The sequence below is a fragment of the Podarcis filfolensis genome (genome assembly GCF_964270895.1).
Source record: "Podarcis filfolensis genome assembly, chromosome: 11".
In the NCBI taxonomy this organism is placed as follows: Eukaryota; Metazoa; Chordata; class Lepidosauria; order Squamata; family Lacertidae; genus Podarcis; species Podarcis filfolensis.
Window position 1 is genome coordinate 30,145,586 of NC_139613.1, and position 25,389 is coordinate 30,170,974.

Consider the following 25,389-nt stretch of genomic DNA (forward strand, 5'->3'; position numbering starts at 1 on the left):
TACGGAATGCTAGAAATAGTACGTTAGGTCACTGCCATTAAGAGTGACAAAATAGCAGGTTGAAATAAAAAATTCTTGCAGCGTGGCAGGTCTTGAGAAAAAGCTTTCGTAACTTTGTTAATAATAATACTTGGCATCTGTACAAATGTTCAAAGTGTTTCACGTGCACTATCTAGTTGTAACCCTTACAACAACACTGAAATGTAAGTCAGTATTATTACATACACACACTATTAGACAATAAAACTATGACAGAATGTCTTGTAAGTGTTTCTTCCTGTTGGGCATATTTACATTTAAAATCAGCAAGAGTAATTATATTTCCTTAAAACAGGGATGGGGAGCCTGTGGCCATGAAGATGTCCCGGACCACAATTCCCCAGCCAACATAAAACAGGATAATTGGAGTTCCAGTCCAGCAACATCTGGAAGGCTACAGGTTCCCCATCCCTGCCAGAAAATGTAAGAAAATGTAAGCATGAAATTATTTTATTTTTTAGACTTGGTTATGCTCCCCTGTGAGTGTCTGAGGGCCCTGCTCTTGCCACTCACCATCTGGCCTGGGGCGGGGCCTGAAGCCTCAAAGGTCTGCTCTGCTGCCCAGGAGGACTCCCCTGTGAGTGTCTGAGGGCCCTGCTTTTGCCACTTACCATCTGGCCTGGGGCGGGGCCTGAAGCCTCAAAGGTCTGCTCTGCTGCCCAGGAGGACTCCCCTGTGAGTGTCTGAGGGACCTGCTCCTTCCTGCCACTTACCATCTGGCCTGGGGTGGGGCCTGAAGCCTCAAAGGACTGCTCTGCTGCCCAGGAGGACTCCCCTGTGAGTGTCTGAGGGCCCTGCTTTTGCCACTTACCATCTGGCCTGGGGCGGGGCCTGAAGCCTCAACGGTCTGCTCTGCTGCCCAGGAGGACTCCCCTGTGAGTGTCTGAGGGACCTGCTCCTTCCTGCCACTTACCATCTGGCCTGGGGTGGGGCCTGAAGCCTCAAAGGACTGCTCTGCTGCCCAGGAGGACTCCCCTGTGAGTGTCTGAGGGCCTGCTCTTGCCACTTACCATCTGGCCTGGGGCGGGGCCTAAAGCCTCACAAGGACTGCTCCTGCCACTACCTGGCCCAGGTGGGGCCTCACAGGGACGGTTGTTGCCACTGATGCTGCTACTGCCCATGAGGACCCCGAGGGGCGCAGAGTTTTTTTTAACATGTTTTAAAATGTTCCTTTCCCTTTAGATTTTTATATATGGGGGTGGGAGGGATGTTTGGGTGGGCTTGGGAATTCGTTAGATTTTGATGAATTTGTAATTTTGTAGCTTTTATTTGTATTGTTTTATTGTTTTCTGGGTTGTTTTGTTTTTTGTTTTTATTGTTTTAAGGTTTTATTGTCTTAGGCTGCGAAAGAATAACATTAATTGCCATCAATGGAGGCTACTATGAGGCTTGGGATTGCTACCGTGGAGGGGCGAGGGAGGTATGGCGGTGGGGGCAGATGTTATAGGCGAAGGGGATCGAGATATGGATATGCTCGTACCCCTTCCAATCTGCGCCTCATCCCGAGGGACGAGGGTAGGGCGAGCAAGGACTACTCACCTCCGTCACTGGTGCTGTGCAATGCCAGGTCTATAGGCAACAAAACCGCCACCCTGCGAGATTTCTTTATCTCGCAGGGGGTTGACCTGGCTTGTGTGACGGAGACCTGGGTGCACGAAGGGGCAACAGTTACCTTAAGAGAGATGGCGCCCCCGGGTTTCTCCGTCCTCCACCAGTCGCGGACTGTGGGCCGGGGGGGAGGGGTGGCATTATTAATCCGGGAAGATTGTTCTTTCAGGGCTCTACCATCACCATCGATCCCCGGCATTGAATGTGTTGGCCTAGTGTGGGGCTCCGAGGAGAGCTTGGCTGTCTGGCTGGTGTACCGGCCACCTAGCGCACCAGCAGCCACCCTGTCAGGCCTATTGGAGGCGGTGGCCGGCTGGGCCTTGGAGTTCCCTAACCTATTGGTATTGGGGGACTTCAACATCCATGCTGATGCCACTCCCTCCTCACAGGCTCTGGACCTGGTGTCTTCCATGGCGACACTAGGGCTCTCCCAGTTTGTTTCGGGCCCCACACATCAAGCAGGCCACACGCTGGATTTGATCTTTGGTGCAGGTATAGATGTGATCATGTCTCCTTCGATGAAGGTGCCATGGTCTGATCACTACGCTCTGAAAGCCAGGATTGACTTTCCACCCCCACCCTGCTTAGGTGCCGAGCCGATTTGGGCTCGCCCGCAGAGGCTGATGGACCCTGATAGATTCCGCCAAGCCTTGCGGGACCTTGCTCCCCCTGGCGACTCATTGACTGAGCTTGTTGAGGGCTGGAATATCCAGCTCCTGGCAGCCATCGATGAGATCGCACCGAAGCGCCCTCTGCGACCCCGCAGAAACCGGGCTCCCTGGTTTACCGAGGAGCTCCGGAAAATGAAGCGGGACCTCAGACGGCTAGAGCGAGTATGGCGGGGTGCCCGTGACGGAGCCTCAAGAACATCTTATAGGGCTTTTATGAAAACCTATGAGATGGCGGTGAAGGCTGCTAAGAAGTCTTACTTCTCGGCCTCCATTGCATCCGCTAGCTCTCGCCCGGCGCAATTATTTAGTATAATCAGGTCTTTAACGTCCCTTGAAGGACAGCCAAATTTAAATAACAATTTGACACACGGCTGTGAGGCATTTGCGAGCTTTTTTGCGGAGAAGGTCTTGTTGCTCCGCCATGACCTCCCTGCCAATTTGGATACAATAAATGAACTGGAGGCCCCTCGACTGTCCTCGGGTCCAGTATTGGACCACTTTGACCGGATATCCCCAGCCGATGTAGACAGACTCCTCCGAGCTGGAAAGCCCACCACCTGTCCTCTCGACCCGTGCCCGTCTTGGCTGATTAGAGCGTGTCCAGACGAGGTGCGGGCCCTCCTGGGGGATATCATCAATTTGTCCCTTGGCACGGGGACATTCCCAGGGGAACTGAAGGAGGCAGTGGTGCGCCCGCTCTTAAAGAAAACATCATTAGATCCTTTAGATCTATCCAATTACCGCCCGGTTTCGAATCTTCCGTTCCTGGGTAAGGTGATTGAGAGAGCGGTTGCTGAACAGCTTGGTGGGTTTCTGGATGAAACATCGGCTCTGGATCCATTCCAGTCTGGCTTCCGCGCTGGTCATGGGACCGAGACAGCTCTGGTTGCCCTAACAGATGATCTTCGTAGACAGCTGGATCGAGGCGGGTCGGGGCTGCTGATTCTTCTAGATCTGTCAGCAGCTTTCGACATGGTCGATCATGAACTTCTGGACCACCGCCTTGCCGACGTGGGGATCCAGGGCACAGTCCTTCAATGGCTGCGCTCGTTTCTCTCTGGTCGGGGACAGAGGGTGGCGCTTGGGGGGGAATTGTCATCGCGCCACTCCTTGGTGTGTGGAGTACCTCAGGGTGCGATACTCTCCCCAATGCTTTTCAACATCTTTATGCGCCCCCTCGCCCAGCTTGTCCGGAGTTTTGGGCTGGGTTGCCATCAGTATGCCAATGACACCCAACTCTATCTGTTGATGGATGGCCATCCTGACTCGGCCCCAGACACACTGACCAGATGTCTGGAAGCTGTGGCTGGATGGTTACGTGGGAGCCGGTTGAAGCTAAATCCTTCGAAGACAGAGGTCCTGTGGCTGGGACGGGACGATATGGGATTGGGGGGGCAACTCCCATCTCTTGCGGGGGCGCAGTTAGTGCCAGCACCGTCCGTTAAGAGTTTGGGTGTAATCTTCGACACCTCCCTTTCCATGGAGGCGCAGATTGCAGCTATAACAAAGGCGGCATTTTTCCATCTCCGCCAAGCTAAGCAGTTGGCTCCTTACCTCTCTCGCCCTGACCTAGCCACTGTGATCCACGCGACGGTCACCTCCAGACTGGATTATTGTAACTCGCTCTACGTGGGGCTGCCCTTAAGACTGACCCAGAAACTCCAGCGGGTGCAGAATGCTGCAGCGAGACTCCTTACGGGGTCTTCGCTGCGAGATCACATTCATCCGGTGCTATATCAACTGCACTGGCTCCCGGTGGAGTACAGGATCAGGTTTAAGGTGCTGGTTTTAACCTTTAAAGCCCTATACGGCCTTGGACCCTCGTACCTACGGGACCGCCTCTCCTGGTATGCCCCACAGAGAAACTTACGGTCTTCAAATAAAAATATCTTGAAGGTCCCAGGCCACAGAGAAGTTAGGCTGGCCTCAACTAGAGCCAGGGCTTTTTCGGCTGTGGCTCCGACCTGGTGGAACACTCTGTCACAAGAGACTAGGGCCCTGCAGGACTTGACATCTTTCCGCAGGGCCTGCAAGACAGAGCTGTTCCGCCAGGCCTTTGGCCAGGGCACAGCCTGACTCCCTCCCTCGGCAATCTTCGCGGAGCTCTGGCCCAATAGTGGCCAGTGGCTTGAACTTAATTAATTTTATAATGAATGATTTTAGAGCGTTGTTTGTGTTGTACTTTTGTATTGTTTTATTGTTGTTAGCCGCCCTGAGCCCAGCTTCGGCTGGGGAGGGCGGGATATAAATAAAATTTATTATTATTATTATTATTCTTATAAGTAACCACCAAAAGGGTAATTAATTACCCGCTATGAATGTAGTCTACGGTGTTTGCTTTGTTCTCAGCAATAATGAAAATCTGGAAGGCAGAGCTTCAATAACGTAGGTTATACTTGCCTTCTTTGCAGATTCTGAAAAAAGGACACCATTGTTTCCAATTATTCCTACCGGATAACCAAATATCCGAGCAAATCCTAGAGGGGGAAATGAGAATAAGAGAAAATTGCACATGTATCTCACAATGAAAGGCTACTAGCATAAAACATTTCAACACCTTTTGAATGAAATCAGTATTCTAAGAATAAGAGTTTTAGGCCTGCAGCCACAATTCTTCCATATAAATTATATGAATTGTTAATTTTCCGCAAGCTCTTACGAAGTATTTTTAAAAGGCAAACATACCCACATTCCAACATATTAAATAGTAGCAGCTTCATACCTGGCGTCCCTCAGGAATTGTAAATAAAAAACAAAAAATCAGTTCAGTTTTGAAATAAGTGGGGGAAATAGGTGCAGTTTTGAAAGGTTCAGTTCACCATCTTGATTCAAAATGGCATCTGCCCCCTGATCTCATGAACCTTTATGCAAATTTGGTTCTGATATCGTAAGAAGTGTCCAAGTCCATAGCAAACAAATAAACTACTTTCTGAAATGTGTAGCAGGAAATTTGATTTCTAATCACCTAAAAATAATACCTGTGATTAAGGTATCCCCATATAAGGCTTTAAATTCATCGAATTTACTTCCATCCACAAGTCTAGCAATGACCTTAAGTAGAAAAACAAACAAGACACCCATTATTAGTTCATTCTTCATTACAACAGATAATATTTTTAAGATCACATTCTCTTTTGTATTAGATTGATATTAAATTCCAAGTAACTGGGCTTCATTACTACCAGCTGAAGGAACACACTAGGCTGAACGTGTTTGAAATTGAAAGCCCGATTATTATAGAAAGTAGTTGTTATCATCGCCATCATCAGTCACCTTCTTCACAATTGTCTCAAGGTGATGTACAATAAAAATAGCAAACAAAAAACAATTAAGCAGCAGGTACATTTAAAACAATACAGAATAGACAATCAGCAATATTTCATATTTATACCTCTCTAACATCAAAATTTCTTTTAAGCTGCTCTCCAACTATCCCATAAAGTTCATCAGAAGGAAACAAAGGTTCTTCCGATGGTTCTATTGTCACCTGCAATAATTTAAAGGGGGGGAAAAACACACAAATTAATCAAAACATTCATCAATATTTTCCTACAGGCTTCCAGAGTCTCTCTCTATAACCAACTCAGGCTCAAGTGTTTGCATCTGAGTAACAATTCATTCAGCATGACAGTTAAACTTATCCTGGATTCTTAGAACTTTTCTCTCTTCCTCGCAGCTCTTCCTAAGTTCCAGCAGTAATTTACACATTTCCAAAACAGCTTTACGGCTCAATTCTGACCTAAAATTTGTTTATTTGTTTTGTAATTATATATTTTATCATTGTAACTCACCTTGGGACCCTATTATTTATTAAATTAGTATACCACCCTACACCCGCAGGTCTAAGGGTGGTTACAACAAAAAATCACAATATAAAAACACAAAATACATAATAAAAATGAAAACAAAAAAACACCAATAATCCCCCTTCCCCAATACATTTTAAAAGGGAATTGGATATAGGAAAAGGTGGGTAAGAAATCAAATTAAATAAAAGATAGAAAGAAAATTGAACCCTGGTTAAGGGACTGAGAATGGGGTATCATATATAGTACTTGGCACCCTATTTTTGCACAAGTCTGGCTGTGAAGAAGAAGAAGAAGAGGAGGAGGAGGAGGAGCTTGGATTTGATATCCCGCTTTGTCACTACCCGAAGGAGTCTCAAAGCGGCTAACATTCTCCTTTCCCTTCCTCCCCACAACAAACACTCTGTGAGATGAGCGAAGCTGAGAGACTTCAGAAAAGTGTGACTGGCCCAAGGTCACCCAACAGCTGCATGTGGAAGAGCGGAGATGTGAACCCAGTTCACCAGATTACAAGTCAACTGCTCTTAACCACTACACCACACTGGCTCTCCTCAGTCTGAGCTGCTAGGGAGCAAAAGAGGCACACTGGACTGTGCTGAGACTTAGCAGCTGGCCTTTGCAGAAATTAGCCTTAAAGCCCAATGGGTCACCCCTGGAGGAGGAGAACAGACGGGGGAGGGCACAGCAGGGCTCTCCTCCCAACTCCCTCTCCCTGAGACCAAAGGAGGCTTTTTCTTGCAGGTGTTTTCAGCTTCAGCCCTGCTTAAGTAGGTGATACTACCATGCTCCTAAACTCACACTGAGCACCACAAACCGAGTTCAGCAACACCCGTGGTTTCACAACAATCAAACATAACCCCAGAATAGGAAGGTTAGATGAATTTGTAAGCGACAGGATAGGATGGATAGTGTATGCTATCCTAAGTCCCATTACAAATTAAATTGTAGGTCTGAAAAGGTAATAGTCTAATATCTAGTCAGGGCCAGCGCAGGCATAACTCTTCACTTTCTGAACTAAGTTTAATACATCATCAGACAAGGACAGACCTGCTTACTTCATCCCCCACCCGCTCCCCCCATATGAACTCCCCATTAACCTTGGTGCATTGAATGATATATCATAAAACCTACATAAAAGCCATGGTTGAAGTTCACTTGGAGTAGACCTATTAAAATTAATGGACTTCACTTCTTCATGTACATTAATTTCAATGGCTCTACTAAGTATCACTTCGTTGAATACCACCCCTTATGTCAAAATCTGGCCTAATGTAAACTTGGCTAGTGACCATACTGATAACACACTGCTCCAGGGATAGTGTTAACAAGGGAGGATGAGTAGAATCCAAATGGGAGAAGGGAGGGAACACATGAGCTTGCACTCTCAATCTAACCATGATTAAGAAACCAGCTGTCTTATGTTTGCAATAGGCTACAGTGCAAATGGAAACTTTAAATGCACAGCACTGCTACCAAAGCCACATTCTAAGTATTCTATTTCATACATCGCTTCAAAGGAAAGTGAGTGAACAAAACATACTCACTTCTACTTTCTTCTGGTAATTCAAACTTCTGACCACTTTCCTTGCTAAATGGAGTGCATGGTTATCATCCAAAGCATAGTGATCAGTTACACCAGATTTTCTGCAGATTTAAAATACAAGACCATGGCATGTTATTAAGCAATATACAGTGGTGCCCCGCAAGACGAATGCCTCGCAAAACGAAAAACACGCAAGACGAAAGGGTTTTTCGGTTTTTGCGTCGCTTCGCTAGACGATTTTCCCTATGGGCTTGCTTCGCAAGACGAACCGTCTTGCGAGTTCTTGCGAGTTTGTTTCCTTTGTTCCTTTGTTTCCTTGTTTTCTTAAAGCCGCTAAGCCGTTAATAGCCGCTAAGCCGCTAAGCCGCTAAGCCATTAATAGCCGCTAAGCCGTTAATAGCCGCTAAGCCGCTAAGCCGCTAATAGCCGTGCTTCGCAAGATGAAAAAACCGCAAGACGAAGAGACTCGCAGAACGGATTAATTTCGTCTTGCGAGGCACCACTGTATTTTTATTTACTATTCAATGGTGAAATACTTTGGGGAGGGGGGCAGGGAATGACATGCCATAGAACCCAAACACAAAGGGAACTTGAGAAATAAAGGGCAAGCATTTAGTGGTAATATCCATTGATAGCAGAAGAGCCCACCATTATTTAAAGCAAGGTGAATGCAACAACAGTTCAAAGCAACATAATTTATGGCACGTTCCATTAAAATGTACTGAAGGTGGAGGAGAGTGTTTTGTTTAACCTGCAGTGAAGATCAGCACCACCAAGATCTTCTGCTGATACCTCCTCCCCTGTTGCTGCTTTAACCTAAAATACAAAAACGAAGTCTCAGCACAGAAATTCATAGAACTATTTATATATTTAAAGCAATTTTAGCCCATAGCTGAAAAGGCTTCCAAAATAGCTTCCAAAGATAAGCAGCAATGCAATTATGTTTGGTTTTTTTTTAAGTTAACTACAATAACCTTTGAAATTTTCAGGCTTTGGACCCTGCCTCTTTCTTCCCCCAACTCTCATCCAAGAATCTCTTAAGTTCACTACTTTGGCCCATATAAACCAAGGTTTGAACCTAGTAATAAACACTGGTCTACACAGTTGGTTTGTGTTAACCTTGGCTCAGACGTACTGCTACATAATGCTAATGCTGGAGAGAAAAGAGAGGGAACTCAAGCTGGAAAGGGAAGATGGGATGGAGCACTTTGCACTATGCCCAGTAGACACAGCTGATTGAGTAGAGTATTATCTGATGCTAAGCAGAGCCTGCCTGCCTCAATTCTCCATTTCCATTCAACTTAGCAGCCTCAAAGCTACCTGTTTTTTTAAAAAAAACAAAAACATTTGTTTTTAAAAAAAAGATTTTACACTTAAAACGAATCAATAAGCTCTGAGTCTGTTCCATTTTTCTAAAGTGATATAATTAGTGCCGAAAATTCAAGCAGGAAATTAAGTAACAAATTAATTAGGGCTAAATGGCAGAGTTTCGTCATCCAAACGTTCCTATTGATTTTCTGTGTCTGCTTCTGCTGATTACTTTTGTACCAGAACACTATTCCTAACCCAGGAAAACACTTCCCACGCTGAAGCCATTATCCCTGCAAGCTAAGCAATGAAATGTGCATGTTTCAGCTTTGACACCGCATCATCTTGGTATGTAAAAGAAATCTAGGTAGTGGCTACCACTTTTTATTGAAATATATTTCAACTACAAATTTCCAAACTTCTAAAAGTTCCGTATCATGTTACCCCTTTAATGTGTTAGCTATGTTTTTAATTAAGGACTGACGAAATATTGGAAAATGGATGTTTATAATTAAAAAGCAGAATTGGATATAGTTAAGGAAATAATAGTTTACATCACATTGAAAAGGATACAAGAAGGAAAGTGGCTGGATGATAGAACACATATTATCTCAGACATTTTCCTCAACTATCTGGGATACAGCTAGGGCAGATATTGATTTTGGTGTGACCCCATTTCTTCATAGAAGCCTGTGACACAGTTATATGTTATAACAAAAGCAGGAAATCCTACAAAATCCGTTCCAAACTATGCACTCACCAATGGAGGACCTCCCAAAAAAATAGTCCCTTGCTTGCCAACTATTATACTTTCATCAGCCATTGCAGGGACATAGGCTCCTCCTGCTGTACATGAACCCATAACCACGGCTATCTGAGAAAACAAACAGAAAACACAGCGTTCAACAGAAACATACTCACCTACGGGCAACTTCATTTCCTTGTAGTCTTGCAACCTAACATGCAGCAACTGGCTCATATTTATTTACATCTAGACTAAGTTTGTAAGCTGATCAGAAGAGGAATAATTCTCTTTAGTTCTGCCAATTGGATCTATAAATTATGCAAGCTGCTGTGTAAGGTTACCAGGTGCAAAGGAGAAGCACGTCGCTTTAAAGTCTGGAATGCATCAACAGCGTGCATCAATGAACCTTTCTTGGTTGGTACAGCTCCCCATAGTTCTTTGGACTGAAAGGGACCACTGCAGCACCAGCAGGGCAGGGACCACTGCTGCACTCTGAATGCTGTCTTGCTGCCTCTGAACATTTAAAAGTGATCAGCGCAATCTCCTGTATTGCAGAAAAAAAATATTATTCATCTCTTTCTAAAACCAGGCTAGAAAACCTTTTTTATATGGAAGGTCATATAAAACCCATTTGGGGGCCACAGGAGATATTGGGTGGAGCCAGAGCTGTTAGGGGGCAGAGCTACCCATATTTCTCTGCTATCTTCTTTTTCTCTCTCTCTTTTACCCTGCACCTGTTGGACAGATGGAGCTTCAAGTGCTTGTAGGCACAAAGACCAGCCTCTGCCCTCCACCTCCAACTGCTCAGCAAGCAGAGAAAGCAACCTTGGGAAGTGGTGTCCAACACTCCCCTCCAAGGGGTCTTTCCAGGCAGCGTTTTATAGAACGGTAATATAAACCCATCCCAGAGTCACTCTTTCTTTAAAGATTCATTCCTGCAATGTAAGAGAGGAATATTGTCCCAACTGGTGCACTCAGATAGGAAGCACAAAGCATGACATTTTCACCAAAGTAGCATTACCATAAAAGCAAAAAAGAGCTTGAGAAAGCAAGAGAAATGAAAGGATATAACCTTCCGCCCTTGCTGTCTCAGTGGGCATTTATTGAAAGGAAATGCACTATGCAAAATCGAGGGTAAATTAGGCATCATCGTTGACTAAAATGGCCCCCTTTATGTCCATTATGAACACTGAAGGCACAGGACAAAGTGTTACAGGCAACTATTCAAATCATTAAGACGTTTATGAGGGAATTTTTTTTTCTTAAGTTTGAGAAAAAGGCAGGATTATATTTCTTTCAAAACAGAAATCTAATTCCACAAGAACAACTTAGGGTACATATAGGTAACAGAGCTGGAGGGTGGGGGCAGCAATTACATCGATTTTGTGATATTATCTGAAACCCAATCATTAAATTACATGCCTCTAGGACTATGACATAGTTTGATGAAATTATTTTCTTGTGGCTGTAAAGGCCTCGTTTCTTATATATAACACAATAATCAACAACCAAATGAGGGCCTTGATTGGTTTGAAAAATGGTTTGGGAAACAGATGTGATGGGCCTTGGTCTCAGCAAAATCTGCTTCTGCACATATTAGAAAATACTTTAAAAGTGGTATGCAGGTGGTAGTGGATACCCATATATCACCTACAGTCCAACAATGATGCTGGTGGTGATGTGATAGTAAGGGGACTTATTATCACAGCAGGGTTGCCTGGTAATACAGGTATTTGGGGGACTCAGAAGTATCCAACGTAATTTAGGCAGCCATGGATTTTACGCCCCAATTGTGTTTACTATCCATCTTTCGAGGCCTTGAATGTTGCTATAAAGACTAAAGATTTACTAACTATTCTTTTGGTGGCCACTTGGTTATCTATAGGTCAAACCTGGAAGGCCTTACAGAGACTATCCTGGACTTAAGGTATAAACATGTATGGTGACTGGCTATCACTGAGAAAATAACTCATAACCTAGTGATAAAAGGAACAGAAAAACTGAACAAATGTTGTGCAATATGGTCTCATTTATTCAATATACAAATTAAACTGGTCTTCAATACAAACTCTCCCAAGCATCTTTGTAGATATGACTATGCTGAACAGTACGGTTGAACTATATTCTTTCCTGGGAATGACTGTCTGTGATGGATAAAATAACTTTTGTGCTGTCTCCAGGATATTTATATGCTAGACATGTGAGTAATTTCTATGAATTAATAAAAATCATTTATTTTAAAGTATAACCTGATAGCTGTTATCCTGGTGGGTAGGGTTGCCATATGTAAAAAAGAGAGAATCCAGTTTATCTGTCTATCTATTTATTTATTTATTTATTTAGAAAGGTTTGTCTGTTATCCCGGTGGGTCAGACAAATATATTTATCAATCGTCCAAGAAAAACACAAAGCCCCTAAATGTGTAAGGGGCATCTATTTACTCACGGATTTACGTAATATTAATTTTACACTGGGGAAAACATCCTCTAGTTTATTAGATTCCCACTTTGAAAGAATTAAGACAGACAGCCACTTGGCAGTGGGAGAGCAGTGAAAGAGGGAATCCAAAATACATAGAGCTAATCGGGGGGGTCATTGCACTCTGAAAAAGACTCGTCATCTTGCGGTCAGACAAACCTTTCTCTTTCCAGGCTCAAATACAAGGAAAAACCAGGTGGCCAGCTTGCAGAAACAGTCAACAGTGCATAGTACTAACTGGCTGGGACCTGTGGTATCATGAATCCATCATCACCCTTCTGCCCAGCAAACTTTTGCAGCTTTAAAAAGAAAAAAAAATGATTTCTCTCTCTCTAAAAAAGTTCCAAATGAAGTCTTTTGAACTTTTTTTTTAAAAGGAGACAGTTTTCCTAAAGATTTGGAAGGAAGGACAAAGTGAACAACTAAATCAGTGTTCAAAGAGGCAAGTACGTATTTTGATTGCAGTGCAAAAGGTAAAAGAATGATGTGCAGAAGCGGGGAGGAGAATGCCAGTTCCCGTTTTGACGTACATCAGTACACACTCAAAGCTTTTCCAGTTAAATGGTGATGGAGTGGGGTAAAGCCATACAGGTCAAGTGCTAGCAAATTGCTTCCTGCTGTTGTGCCTCTGCTTCCAAGCATAAGATCAGATATGGTCAGAATAGTTTCTTTTAACAAGTTGTATAAAATAATTCTACCCACTGCTATGTGTTTTCAACAGCACATGAATAAAAGAAGAAGAAAAAATGTCCCTTTGAAATACAACAAAGAAAAAGCAAAGAGGTCTGGGTTTAACAAAACAAACCTGAGACAGTTTTCTTGTCAACTCCAAATACACACAAGAGACAAACACTAATGTGATAAACAGAGAAAAGAAATTCATGAGTGTCCTAAATAGCAAGGATGACTTTTAATTGACATTTTCCATTGTAACTGAAAATTATTTAGTACTCAATTCCATATGATGCATGTCACTGTCTACATAGTTCCCTTTACAATCCAGCTTAATTATATTCCTGCTTTTATTCTCAAATAAAGTTACCTGTGGAATTCTTTGTGAAGACATGCGTGCTTGGTTATAGAAAATTCTACCAAAATGATCACGATCGGGAAACACTTCTGCCTGGCGTGGTAAGTTTGCACCTCCAGAGTCAACTAAGTTAAAATAAAGATTGAACATTGATAAACAACATATTTATCTAAACATTACTGGAAACCATTATTCCCTGTGAGGAGGACAATGAGAAATCATAGGTGTTTGAGGCAAGGAAAGGCATTTGCTTTCTTCCCCTGTTCAAAGTCCTTAATCAGCCACTGTCACTGCAAGCCAGAACCCTTATATGACAATTGCTTGGATGAAGGGTTGTCCTTGCCTCCAGTCTACAGCCCTTTATCTAAGCAAGTGCCACCGAAGGGAAGAACAGGGTGGGCTCCAGCACTTGAAAACGGAAAAACAGGCAGCTTTACTCTGGACAACAGTTGCTTAAAGCCTAGCCTTTTTGGATGCTTGGATGAAGCATTAGAGACGTACAGCCTGATTTGCAATTTGATATTTGTGCTCGATACTTTGCTCCACTGTACTGCTCTGAATTGTTTAAACAGTATGTAATGTGTACAAAAAGTTTACCGTTTCCAAGAAGGACGCACACACAGAGGCTTAATTTAAGCACCAAGTCTAAGCTTAGTTTGCACCCATTATAGATCATGGTATAAAAAACTGTGTGTGGTGTTCATGAAAGTTGTTAACTGCATCGGGCTCTCTTATGAGAAAAGGTGGGATAAAAGAAAAATAAACAGACATACAACAGACAAACTACAGTTTAAAGCTACTAGTGTACATTTGTTTTCTGTCTTCAGCATGCAGCTTCAGAAATTCGTTCCCATCATCCATGGTGTTTGATGAACATAACTATGGTTGCCAAATCAGACATAATGCCAAACATTTGTTAGAGCAAACCTTGATTTCCAAACCCACTTCAAACCAGAGTTTCCTATTCAGATTTGCCAGCTGATGTTTTGTCAATTCTTACACCAAGCCAAACCATAACTGAGCTTCCTTAACCACATTTTGGTGAGTAAAAGAACTATGGCTCCACAGCCCAACCCCTAGAAGGGTTAAAAAAAAAAAATTGTCATTGACAGCCCTCTTAAAAATATAGCCTGCCTCCAACCTTAGCATATCAATTAATAATACTGTTTGCAATAGAACTTACCTAAATATAGACAAGGGAGATTATTCTGCATTGCGATTTCTTGAGCACGCAGGTGCTTCTTTACAGTGATTGGATAGTATGTTCCACCTTTGACAGTTGCATCATTTGCAATAATCAAACACTCCACTCTGAAACACAAATGATTTTCAGCAACTAAATCTTTCCCAGTTGAGCAAGAGAATTGCTGGCATTAATCCTAACAAGACTGAAATCCTCCAAACTTTCATCCAAATAAACACACTTAGGTATGCAATGCCAATCATATCTGATAAAAGGTTTCCATGAGTCCTGTATCATGACAGAGAGTGTTACACAAACATCTATTACACTTAAACTGAAGGTGACATTGCTGCATCTGATGTGCTGCTAATGAATCTTCAGAAACAGCTCTTAATACACAGTAACACAGTAATTCTGGAAAATAAAAAGAACTATGAATTGTGATCTCTTGAGATTGTTTTCTGACATTTTGTTTTTTGCAAGCTGTCAGAAAGCCAGAGTTGCAACCCACAAAAAGCACAGATAGTAACAGTTCTCACCCTGACACCCGTCCAATGCCTGTAATGATGCCACCTGCTGGTACCTCTTCATCGCCATACAGCTGGTAACCTGCAAACTGGGAGAACTCCAGGAACGGAGACCTGGGAAAAGATTTTTTAGAAATCTCAGGCACATAAGTCATATGAAGCATTTTAGGTAGGTAACTTTTCAAGCTCATAGATTGGCTCCAAAAACATATTTTAATTACACGTATTACTTATTTGGAATTTTTATTCCACCTTTCCATTCTCACACAACATATAAAGTAAGTTTTATATCTTGCCAAATTTTGAGTTATCTCACAGAAAAGTGGTATCTGCTTATGATACCATGAATTGGGTCAGATAATTTTCATGGAAGCTGTTAGAAGAGCAAACAATTTGCCAGGTTAGGGAAAAAAACTGAAGCTGAGACATAAATTCTATAGCAATGGTAGGCAATGTGGTACCATGCAGATTTTACTGGACTACATATCCCATCAGCCCAAACCAACATAACCAATGGTCAAGGATGATGGGAGTTGTAGTCCAACAGTATCTGGAGGCACCAAACTGCCTACCCCTGCATATAAAAACTCATGCCAGAAATCAGTTCATTCTTTAAATTTTCACAGGGCTCCCTGAAAAACTGGCCATATTTTGTCATTATAATTTTTAGAAAATTAAAATAAGCATATTGTTAACAGGCCTGGTGTTAATAGGTAGGGAGTTCCAAAGTTTGGGTGCTGCCACACTAAGATAAATTTCTTACAACAGTAGAATGAGTATTATGTAGCACCTGTAACAGGGCCAGTTCTGCAGACTGAAGCTGTCAAGTGGGTATATATGGGGCAAGGCCACAAGTAAAGCTCCATCCTGGACCCAGGTGGCTATGGGCCATGTAAATTAATATAAGAACTCTGAACTGAGTCCAGTAGTGGATGAGAAGGCAGCACAAGGTTTTTGAGCACTGGAGTCATATCCTGGCAATTGTCTGCCAACATCAACATTCTAAGCTGCAGCATTTTGCACTAGCTGAAACAGGCATAGGCAAACTCCGGCCCTCCAGATGTTTGGGACTACAATTCCCATCATCCCTAGCTAACAGGACCAGTGGTCAGGGATGATGGGAATTGTAGTCCCAAACATCTGGAGGGCCGGAGTTTGCCTATGCCTGAGCTGGATCCTCCAGACCGGGCTGAAGGGTAACTCCCTATAGAGCAGATTGCAGTAACTGAGTCTTGCAGTTACCAGTGCGTGAATCACTGTGGCTAGATTATCCCTGCTCAAGGACAGACGTAGTGAACATACCAACAATAGCTGGTAAAAGGCACTCCTAGCCACTGAGGCTACTTGAGCCGCCAGAGACAAAGATGAGTCCAGGAGCAACCCTGAACTCCAAGTACCTGTTCTTTCAGAGGAAGTGCAACCCCATCCAGAACAAACAAACAGCTATTCTCCCAGACACAGGAGCCACCAATGCACAGTGCCTCCATTTCCCCAGAGCTCAGGCTCAGTTTACTTGCTTTTAAATGTTGATAAATTCATATAATATTATTGTGCTATCTGCAGCAGGCACTGTAACCCTCCAACGGTGTGACTTTACCCCCGAAGGCACACTCTTCCATTGTCTCCCAAGACCGACAGATGCTAACAAGAACAACAATCATGATAGTATTGACTTCACAGCTGGTTACCAAGCACAGACATAATTTATAGACCCTGCTTAATGATGGCTACCAAAACAACATAAGTACACAATATTTGTCTTTCCAAATGACTAAATACTAATATAATCTGAAATGGTTTACCATGACGTTAAAATCTTGGAAACAAAGCAATCTGCTAACTTAAACATCCTGTACATTAAAATATTAATAATGAAGAAAGAAGTACCCACCCAGGATCTATGAGTCTGTCAATTCTTTCTCTAGGTAACAATTTTCCTCTTGATGTGTGAAGCTTCCGTGCCTTCTCTCCACCACCTGTCATGCAAGATCTTTTATTATTCCTTGTGCATGGAGCTGAACAAATAGCTCACTCCCTTTAGCAATAATCAATACTATTTTATAATCAAAGACATTAATAAAAGGTGCATTATTTTCATAAACTTCCGTTACTTGTATTTGTAACACATTACACCGATGCTAAACAACTGTTAAATGATACTATTTCTGTCTTTTTCTATTAAGTCCTAAAGCAATGACATTTTATCATGGTAAAGGTAAAGGGACCCCTGACCATTAGGTCCAGTCATGGCCGACTCTGGGGTTGCGGCGCTCATCTCACTTTACTGGCCGAGGGAGCCGGCATACAGCTTCCGGGTAATGGCCAGCATGACTAAGCTGCTTCTGGCAAACCAGAGCAGTGCACGGAAACGCTGTTTATCTTCACGCTGGAGCAGTACCTATTTATCTACTTGCACTTTGACGTGCTTTCGAACTCCTAGGTTGGCAGGAGCAGGGACAGAGCAACGGGAGCTCACCCCGTCACGGGGATTCGAACCGCCGACCTTCTGATACTGAATGCCAATTACAACCAGTTTCCAATTATACGATGCTCTAATAGGAGAAAAACAGGACATACCAAACCTGATTTTTTCAGATTGCTGTTGGAGTTCTGTTACTAATGCCTTCATCCGTTCATAGTTTTCCTGGTGGAGAATGTTTCAATAGGTTAACTTATGAAAATGTTTAACCAGAGACAATAAATCCCACCCCCTTTTCTTCACTATTGAACAATTATGTTTATAAACCACTTTTCTAAAACACGTTGTTAAAGCTAGTTAAAGGTTTATTAAATACATTTCAATTGATCCATTGTTTTAACCGCATTTTCTTTATACTTGTTTCTCTTTTGTGTATTTATCCCAGAGTTTCAGAAGTTCACACACACCAAATACCACTGTCAATTACTGGGCATTAAAGCCATCTTCAAAGGCTCTCCTCTGAGTAGCAACCAAAAAGAAAGTCTTCTCAGAGGGGGATTCACCTGGTGCCAAACCATTTTTTCAGCTGTCAGAAAACTACATTTTTATTCTCCCATGCTTTCTAATTTATTTTTTAAGGAACATATGCTGTTATTTGTTTTATTTTATCCATAAATATTATCTACTTATTCTTTAACTGCCCTGACAGCTTTGCCGGAAGAGCTGCTTGGTGGTGAAACCAAAATCAAGAGTCAGAGCATTTCCACCTGCTTTTTTTCCACCACCACAACTGTGGTGCCTTTAAAAGCTTGCCTGGAAGAGTTGCTGCCTGGAGAAGACTGAATAAAATATATATGGGGCTTGAAGGAGGAAAGATAATCTTTACTTCCCCATATCAGAGCTGGGGAAGTGAGAGAACATACCAAATGAGCGCTAGGACAAAGACTGTTTCAAGTGAGAGGTGAGGCTACCAACAAAGGTGTGCAGGTTAAATATGGAGAAGATCCTGTTACCTTGTGGAACTGAGATCTAGTTGGCCTTATATGCTGTTGTTATTCCCATGTTAGGCTTTATTCTCGCTCCCAACTAGGTTTATGCTCTTGAGTTAGGCAATTTTATTTGTAGAGTTGCATTGATTTTTATTATGTACTTGCTTATTGACACTAGGGTTTTTTTGTAATGTTCATATTATGTTTCATTTTATTTAGTTTTGACTATTCTGCATTTTCCATGCAGCCAATTCAAGTTAACATGCCCTTTTGTAGTAATAATAATGGCATTTCGTGGGCTACAAACACAAGCTTGTAATGCCAGTTTAGTCACAAGAAGAGCAGTGGAGGGAGGGGTGTTCAAGTGTATAAAATAAACCCTACATCCTGAACAATGACCATGGGTCAGTCTCTGCCTCAGTTATTCATACCTGCCAAGCCTTAAAAAGGAACTACTTATGCTTAAATTATATTTTACATTCCATCACTCTATTGATGTTAGAATATTCTTACAGAATGATAAATAAAAATGGGATGAATAAGAAACTTTTTATACTATTTATTTCCTCTGAAGCTACACAGCAGCACCTGTCTCCTTTTTCATAAGTTACTTCCAGTTTTATCCACTATACAGTGATACCTCGGGTTAAGTACTTAATTTGTTCCGGAGGTCCGTTCTTAACCTGAAACTGTTCTTAACCTGAACCACAACTTTAGCTAATGGGGCCTTCTGCTGCCCCTGCGCCGCCAGAGCACGATTTCTGTTCTCATCCTGAAGCAAAGTTCTTAACCCAAGGTACTATTTCTGGGTTAGCAGAGTCTGTAACCTGAAGCGTATGTAACCCGAGGTACCACTGTAGTTTGGATTCAAAGATCTACTTTGGCCACAGTCAAGGACTTGTACATGCCCAGAGGGATTTCTGGTTCTTTCTCCCATTTGTAAAACAAAATGTCAGTTTTCTGCTCAGTTTTTTGAAGTCTCCCAAGTCAAATATGGCTTGCTATAGGGAATCAAAGGTTGCCATTTGAGAATTGCCAATCCAAAGCACCCTTAAGGAAGCCTCAGTCTCGCAAATTCCTTCCTCTCCTTGCATGTGCCAATTCCCTACTGTTATATCTGAATTGGCAAGCCATGGTATACTGTTATAACCAAAGCAGGAAACGATATACATGCTTGCTCTCCAAATGAGAACTGGAAGCCATGATCTGAAGGGCAAATGCAAACCAGTTTGTTGATGTGTAACAGAAAACTATGATGTGCCCAATGCCAAAAGTCAGCAAAGGAGTCAGGGTGCCTAAGCCCAAGCTTGATTCATGCAAGGGATAAGCCATGGTTTGGCATTATATACAAACTGGATCTTTGTATTTAATGAATCATGTACAATGGGATCTGAAAAGAACTATGAATTTCATGTAGCCACAGCAAAATGTAATTGAATCCATTATTATTTTCTCTTTAGTTTGACAATGAAAACTAAAGAAGCAGAATACTAAATGTATAATTATTAACACACAGGAAAAACAAATGGTGCATTACAGGAATCTGCTGCCAGTTCTGTCCCTGTGACCTCATCAATGAATTTAGATTTCTGAACTAACACATACGCTTTCTGTCTTACCAAACTACTTTTCCATCTATCCTGCCTTGAAAACTATCTTCCACCCTGCCTTGTTAAATCTTCAGAAATGAACAAACAATAAAGATCAAGAAGGGCAACTCATGATTGCCGCTGCACCGTTTCTGAGTTTGCACAGTATCTTGCCATATTACATTTGCTCAGAGTATGAGCACCTCATGGAAGGAACCTCACATGCTGGTGAAACAAAGTGTACATATTATGACCTTCATAAATAATAGCTACACCTGTTCAACAGCTAACAACATGGGCCATCTTGCTCATACTAGATATACGCGTGAATGGTTGTTTATTAAGCATAACTGGATAAATGTTGCTTGCCTTGGCCATTCACTTGAAACTTCCTTTTAAATAATTTTAAAAGAAAATCCAAAACTAATCAAGAATCGCAATGAGATCCTGCAGAGCACTAACAAGGAACTAATTACAAAGGAGCGAATGGAAGTCCCAAATGGACTTCCAGCAAGCCACACTGCCACAGCCACAAAACCTTCCATGCACCTCTCTTCTCTCTGTCAACTAGGTGCCAGATCCACAAGCTGCTAAACCCTACTATGTTGGACTACAGTTATTATTATTTATTTCATTTATGAATTACTTCACATGTGGCATCCTAAGCGATTTATAATACAATAGAAATATAGCGAGAGCAACAGTTGAAACATTTGCATTTATAAAAGCAATTGGGGGGAAATTGTATAGCAATTTAAAACAACAATGCCACATATATAAAATCCACTCAAATCCAACACAGATACCAGCTGGGATAAAAACCTGGCCTCCTGAAGGAAAAATGTCTTCAACATGCTCCAAAAGGCCAATAATTACCACCCTTGAAGGCAGTCAAGAAGCTGCAGTCAGTGCAAAATGTAGCCACAAGACTCTTACTTGGTTCAACACATCCAAGCCATATAATACCAATTTGGAAGACTTTTCATTGGCTGCCTATGGTGCTTGTTGGCATCCATCTGTCTTGAGAGACAATGGAGTGTGCCTTCGGGGGTGAAGTCAAACTGCTGCATTAGCAGCACCAAAGTGACCTCCCTGGGGCACAAGTCTGGGCAGTACGTATGGAAGCCCTGGGCTGCCCAGATGACAAGACTGCTCTCTCCGCCTCACTGATGTGGTCCAAAGGAAGGTAGAGCAATATATTGGGCACAAGCTTGGCTGTAGGAGTTGCCAGAAGGAAGCACACAAGGCACCATCCAACTGTCATAGGGACTGTACTCCAGATTTGTGCAGGGCTTTAGCCTTTTCTTCTCCCAAACATATCGACAACAGAGGTTTAGAATCAGTTTTTCTTCTCTCACATTGACAAGACCCACCTGTCCCTGACTTCCCTCTACAGCACATGCAAAACCCGGCTTCTTAACCCTTGGAACCACTATTGGTCTTGTCTGCTCAATCCACCAGAGCCCGTCTTCGCATGCAGGCGAAACTCTAACTCACCGAAGGTTTGAGACCCAACAGCTACCCCCACCTGGTTTAGCCGGACAGCCAAAGCTGTGAGTGTATGGGGTGTTAGGCGAGGGGTAGTGCTTCTGGTGTAATGTGTCCACCTTTGGTCGCCACCCTGCATTCAGCTCTCACCTGTGGCTCCTAAAAGCTGTCAGCATGGAAGGTGCTTATGTTAGTGTAAAAAGCGGTAACAGATTGGGACCCAAGTTCCTGAAGGGAGTGCTTCTCCCTTAAATCAAACTATTTGATTTGATTGCTGGTGGGGTCAAGGGGATCAGAGCATGTGACACCCATTTTGTACTAGGAATGAAATTCTAGTTTCTCTGAAGCATCCTCTCGGGTTCGCAACATGACTGCTTTAGAACATATTTCCTTCTAAAAATGGGAGGCGGAGAGATTATGATGCTTAGTGCTGCTCTTTGGAGAAATAGATCAGCCACCTTATTGATAGCTCGTACAGTGGTACCTCAGGTTACATACGCTTCAGGTTACATACGCTTCAGGTTACAGACTCTGCTAACCCAGAAATAGTGCTTCAAATTAAGAACTTTGCTTCAGGATGAGAACAGAAACTGTGCTCCGGCGGCGCGGTGGCAGCAGGAGGCCCCATTAGCTAAAGTGGTGCTTCAGGTTAAGAACAGTTTCAGGTTAAGTACGGACCTCCGGAACGAATTAAGTACTCAACCCGAGGTACCACTGTAGTTGTAAGGATGAGCTTCTGCTCCACTACACCGCTGCCTATCTCTCGGCCAAACTAGGCTAATGTGGCAAGAAGGCGTGGCAGCTGTTGCGCTCCCAGGGAGAGAAAATGCCAAGTGTGAAGCTATGGGACGAGACTTCTACACTGATTCGGACTACCTTTAGGACCTACACTCCGAATTGCTAGGCATGGTTCCCCATATTGGGAAGAAGGCTTCTAGCCACCAGAAAGGAACACAAGCCCCGTCTTTCCCTCCCTTTTTAAACTAAGACCGCGTCAGGTACGAGCAAGCGAAGGTGCGCAGAGAAGAAACCCACGCGAGCTCACCTGAAAGCCCTTTCGCGCGCGCGTGTAGACTACCTCAACCTCCTTTAAAATAAAAGGAAAAAACCAAAAGGAAACGGGTCTCCTCCCCTCCTCGGCCTACCTGATAAACCGGGGAGGCGACGTCGGGCTGAGAGCCCACCGTGGCCACCTTGTCCCCATGGTAAGCGCGGCGGAGGGCAGCCGCGGCCGCGCGCGGGCAGCGAAAGAGCGTGCAGACGCGGCATTTCAGGCCCGGTAACATCGCGGCGGCCGGGGGAGGAAGGGCGGGCGGCGGAGGAACAACTTCCCGGACCTGGGACCAACCTCACGGCCACTCCCCCCGCGTCGCCCAATAGAGAGACGGAGCGAGGCCTAGGCGGCACGAGGCCTTCCCTTCGCCAGGCGCCGCCTGCTTCTTCCTGGTACCTCAGACCAATGGAAGAGGCAGGCGAAGGGAACAGGAGGGGATTGTGGAAACCGACAAGCCGCTCCTCTCTCGCCCTCCGTTCCAAATCCCTTCCCGTCTTCCTGAGGGGTGTCTTTTTCCCGTCCCTTTAAAAGAAGGCTGCCTTCTTTTCGGGGCAACGTTCTTCTGACTTTTTAGCAGGTGTGCGAGTGGCAGAAGTTCACACCAGCTTTGTGGTGCTGCGTGGAGAAGTTTGGCCCCTTCAGCGTTTCCCAAAGTTGGGTCTCCAGCTGTTTCTGGACTACAATTGCTATCATCCCTGACCACTGCTAACTAGGGATGGTGGGAGTTGTAGCCCCAAAACAGCTAGAGACCCGAGTTTGGGAAACCCTGGTCTAGATGGTGGCGACCCCCAGCCAGCACTCGCAGATAATGGGAGTTGTAGTCCAACACCTTCTGCAGGACCATTCTTAACCGATTCCATTGCACTGGTGCTCACAAGCAAGGGTAGTAAAGGTAAAAGGTTTCCCCTTGCTGTGTGGCTCCAGCAAGTTGTATTCAGAGGTAGACTACCTCTGGTTGTGGAGGTTTTGTACAGCTGCAAACAGCTGGAGATAACGTAGCAGAAAGAGGTGGGGAGGTTTGTATAAAGAAATTAAGCCCATCAGCAGCTGTATCTTCCATAAATTTCACCAGTACCGTTTCAAAGTCTGCTGGAGCTAATTACTGTCATCCACATTCCGCGGCAGTGAAATAGTGAACAAAACAGATTACTAGTGTAGAGATTCAGTAGTGGGACAAACTACACCTATTGGAATGCTTATTCATCATAGACCTGTTAAAAGTTCTGTTATGGAACAAAACATCCTACCCTATGGGAAAATTAATGGCCAGCCATACAGACTTTCAAATAAAAAGGAAGAAATGCAAACAGCAGTAGCCTATGAAACTAGATTGGTGCTTTCTGTTAAGCATGGCGAGAGAAACAGGTTTTGCATACAATTATGTAATAGACACAACAGGTCTATAAATGTAATGAATGAAATGATCAATATATTTGACCCAAGTGAGCAAGACACTGCTTTGAGCAGGGCAAATTGATTTTTGACAAATTTCCTTTTTAAATAAAATTAATATATGTCCATGAAGCTTAGCACAGCCCTAAAGCATACAGCATTTTGGATGCATGTACAAGGTTGCCAGTTCCACCTTCCAAACAATGCTGGGCCATTCAAAAAGGTACATTTGGTAGATAAACTAGGCACAAATTTATTAATTATCAACCTATGTATATATTGAGAATATTGTGAATATTCACCAGAAGCAAATAGAAGGGGAAGAAATGGAGGGACTGAGAGATTTTACTTTCTTGGGTTCCATGATCACTGCAGATGGTGACAGCAGTCACGAAATTAAAAGACGCCTGCTTCTTGGGAGAAAAGCAATGACAAACCTAGACAGCATCTTAAAAAGCAGAGACATCACCTTGCCGACAAAGGTCCGGATAGTTAAAAGCTATGGTTTTCCCAGTAGTGATGTATGGAAGTGAGAGCTGGACCATAAAGAAGGCTGATCACCAAAGAATTGATGCTTCTAAATTATGGTGCTGGAGGAGACTCTTGAGAGTCCCATGGACTACAAGAAGATCAAACCTATTCATTCTTAAAGAAATCAGCCCTGAGTGCTCACTGGAAGGACAGATCCTCCAATACTTTGGCCACCTCATGAGAAGAGAAGACTCCCTGGAAAAGACCCTGATGCTGGGAAAGAGAAGGGGACACAAGGAGAAGGGGATGACAGAGGATGAGATGACTGGACAGTGTTCTCGAAGCTACCAGCATGTGTTTGACCAAACTGCGGGAGGCAGTGGAAGACAGGAGTGCCTGGCGTGCTCTGGTCCATGGGGTCATGAAGAGTTGGACACAACTAAACGACTAAACAACAACAACAGAGCAGTAGTAGGTACAGAACACTGTCCACAATAATCACAGAGCCTACTGTTATTACATATGGCATACAGAACTTGCTGTTGGTAATATCTTGCTGCTGGTGGCGCTGAGAGACACTTCATCTGCTCTGACTAGTCTCAAAAACTGACTGTCTTAACAGGGATCACAGTCTGTAGACACAGCTAGTTCTCTTAGACATACAATTTGTTAAAGCTAAATCACTTGCAATTTTGCAGAAAAACAAACTAGTTCTAAACAAAAACAATTAGGACAAATCTTTTAATTATCTCACTATCTCTGCAGACAGGCACTGATTTGAGCCACACTTGCTCATATTCAGGGAAGCCTGACAGTTAAGTCCAGTCGCGAACAACTCTCGGGTTGCAACGCTCATCTCACTTTACTGGCCGAGAGAGCCAATGTTTGTCCGCAGACAGTTTTTCCTGGTCATGTGGCCAGCATGACTAAGCTGCTTCTGGCGAAACCAGAGCAGCGCACGGAAACACCGTTTACCTTCCCACCGGGACGGTACCTATTTATCTACTTGCACTTTGATGTGCTTTCTAATTGCTTGGTTGGCAGTACCA

At 43.4% G+C, this 25,389-nt stretch overlaps 1 protein-coding gene across 3 annotated transcripts in view; it reads right to left on the bottom strand.

Moving 5' to 3' along the window:
• The window catches only part of MCCC2 (methylcrotonyl-CoA carboxylase subunit 2), a 42,013-nt gene extending 19,134 nt beyond the window's left edge, over positions 1-22,879 (bottom strand). For all 3 annotated transcript variants that reach the window (XR_014540030.1, XR_014540031.1, XM_083577396.1), the window contains exons 1-12: positions 22,569-22,879; positions 17,516-17,582; positions 16,830-16,914; positions 14,951-15,052; positions 14,412-14,539; positions 13,241-13,353; positions 9,736-9,849; positions 8,419-8,483; positions 7,669-7,768; positions 5,710-5,805; positions 5,297-5,369; positions 4,719-4,795 (exon numbers count right to left, since the gene is read on the bottom strand). Coding sequence is in view for 1 of the 3 variants with exons in the window: in XM_083577396.1 (XP_083433522.1) it covers positions 4,719-4,795; positions 5,297-5,369; positions 5,710-5,805; positions 7,669-7,768; positions 8,419-8,483; positions 9,736-9,849; positions 13,241-13,353; positions 14,412-14,539; positions 14,951-15,052; positions 16,830-16,914; positions 17,516-17,582; positions 22,569-22,709 (1,161 nt within the window). In the remaining 2 variants the exon portion in view is untranslated. The remainder of the gene's footprint in view (positions 1-4,718; positions 4,796-5,296; positions 5,370-5,709; positions 5,806-7,668; positions 7,769-8,418; positions 8,484-9,735; positions 9,850-13,240; positions 13,354-14,411; positions 14,540-14,950; positions 15,053-16,829; positions 16,915-17,515; positions 17,583-22,568) is intronic.
• Positions 22,880-25,389: the final 2,510 nt, after the last annotated feature.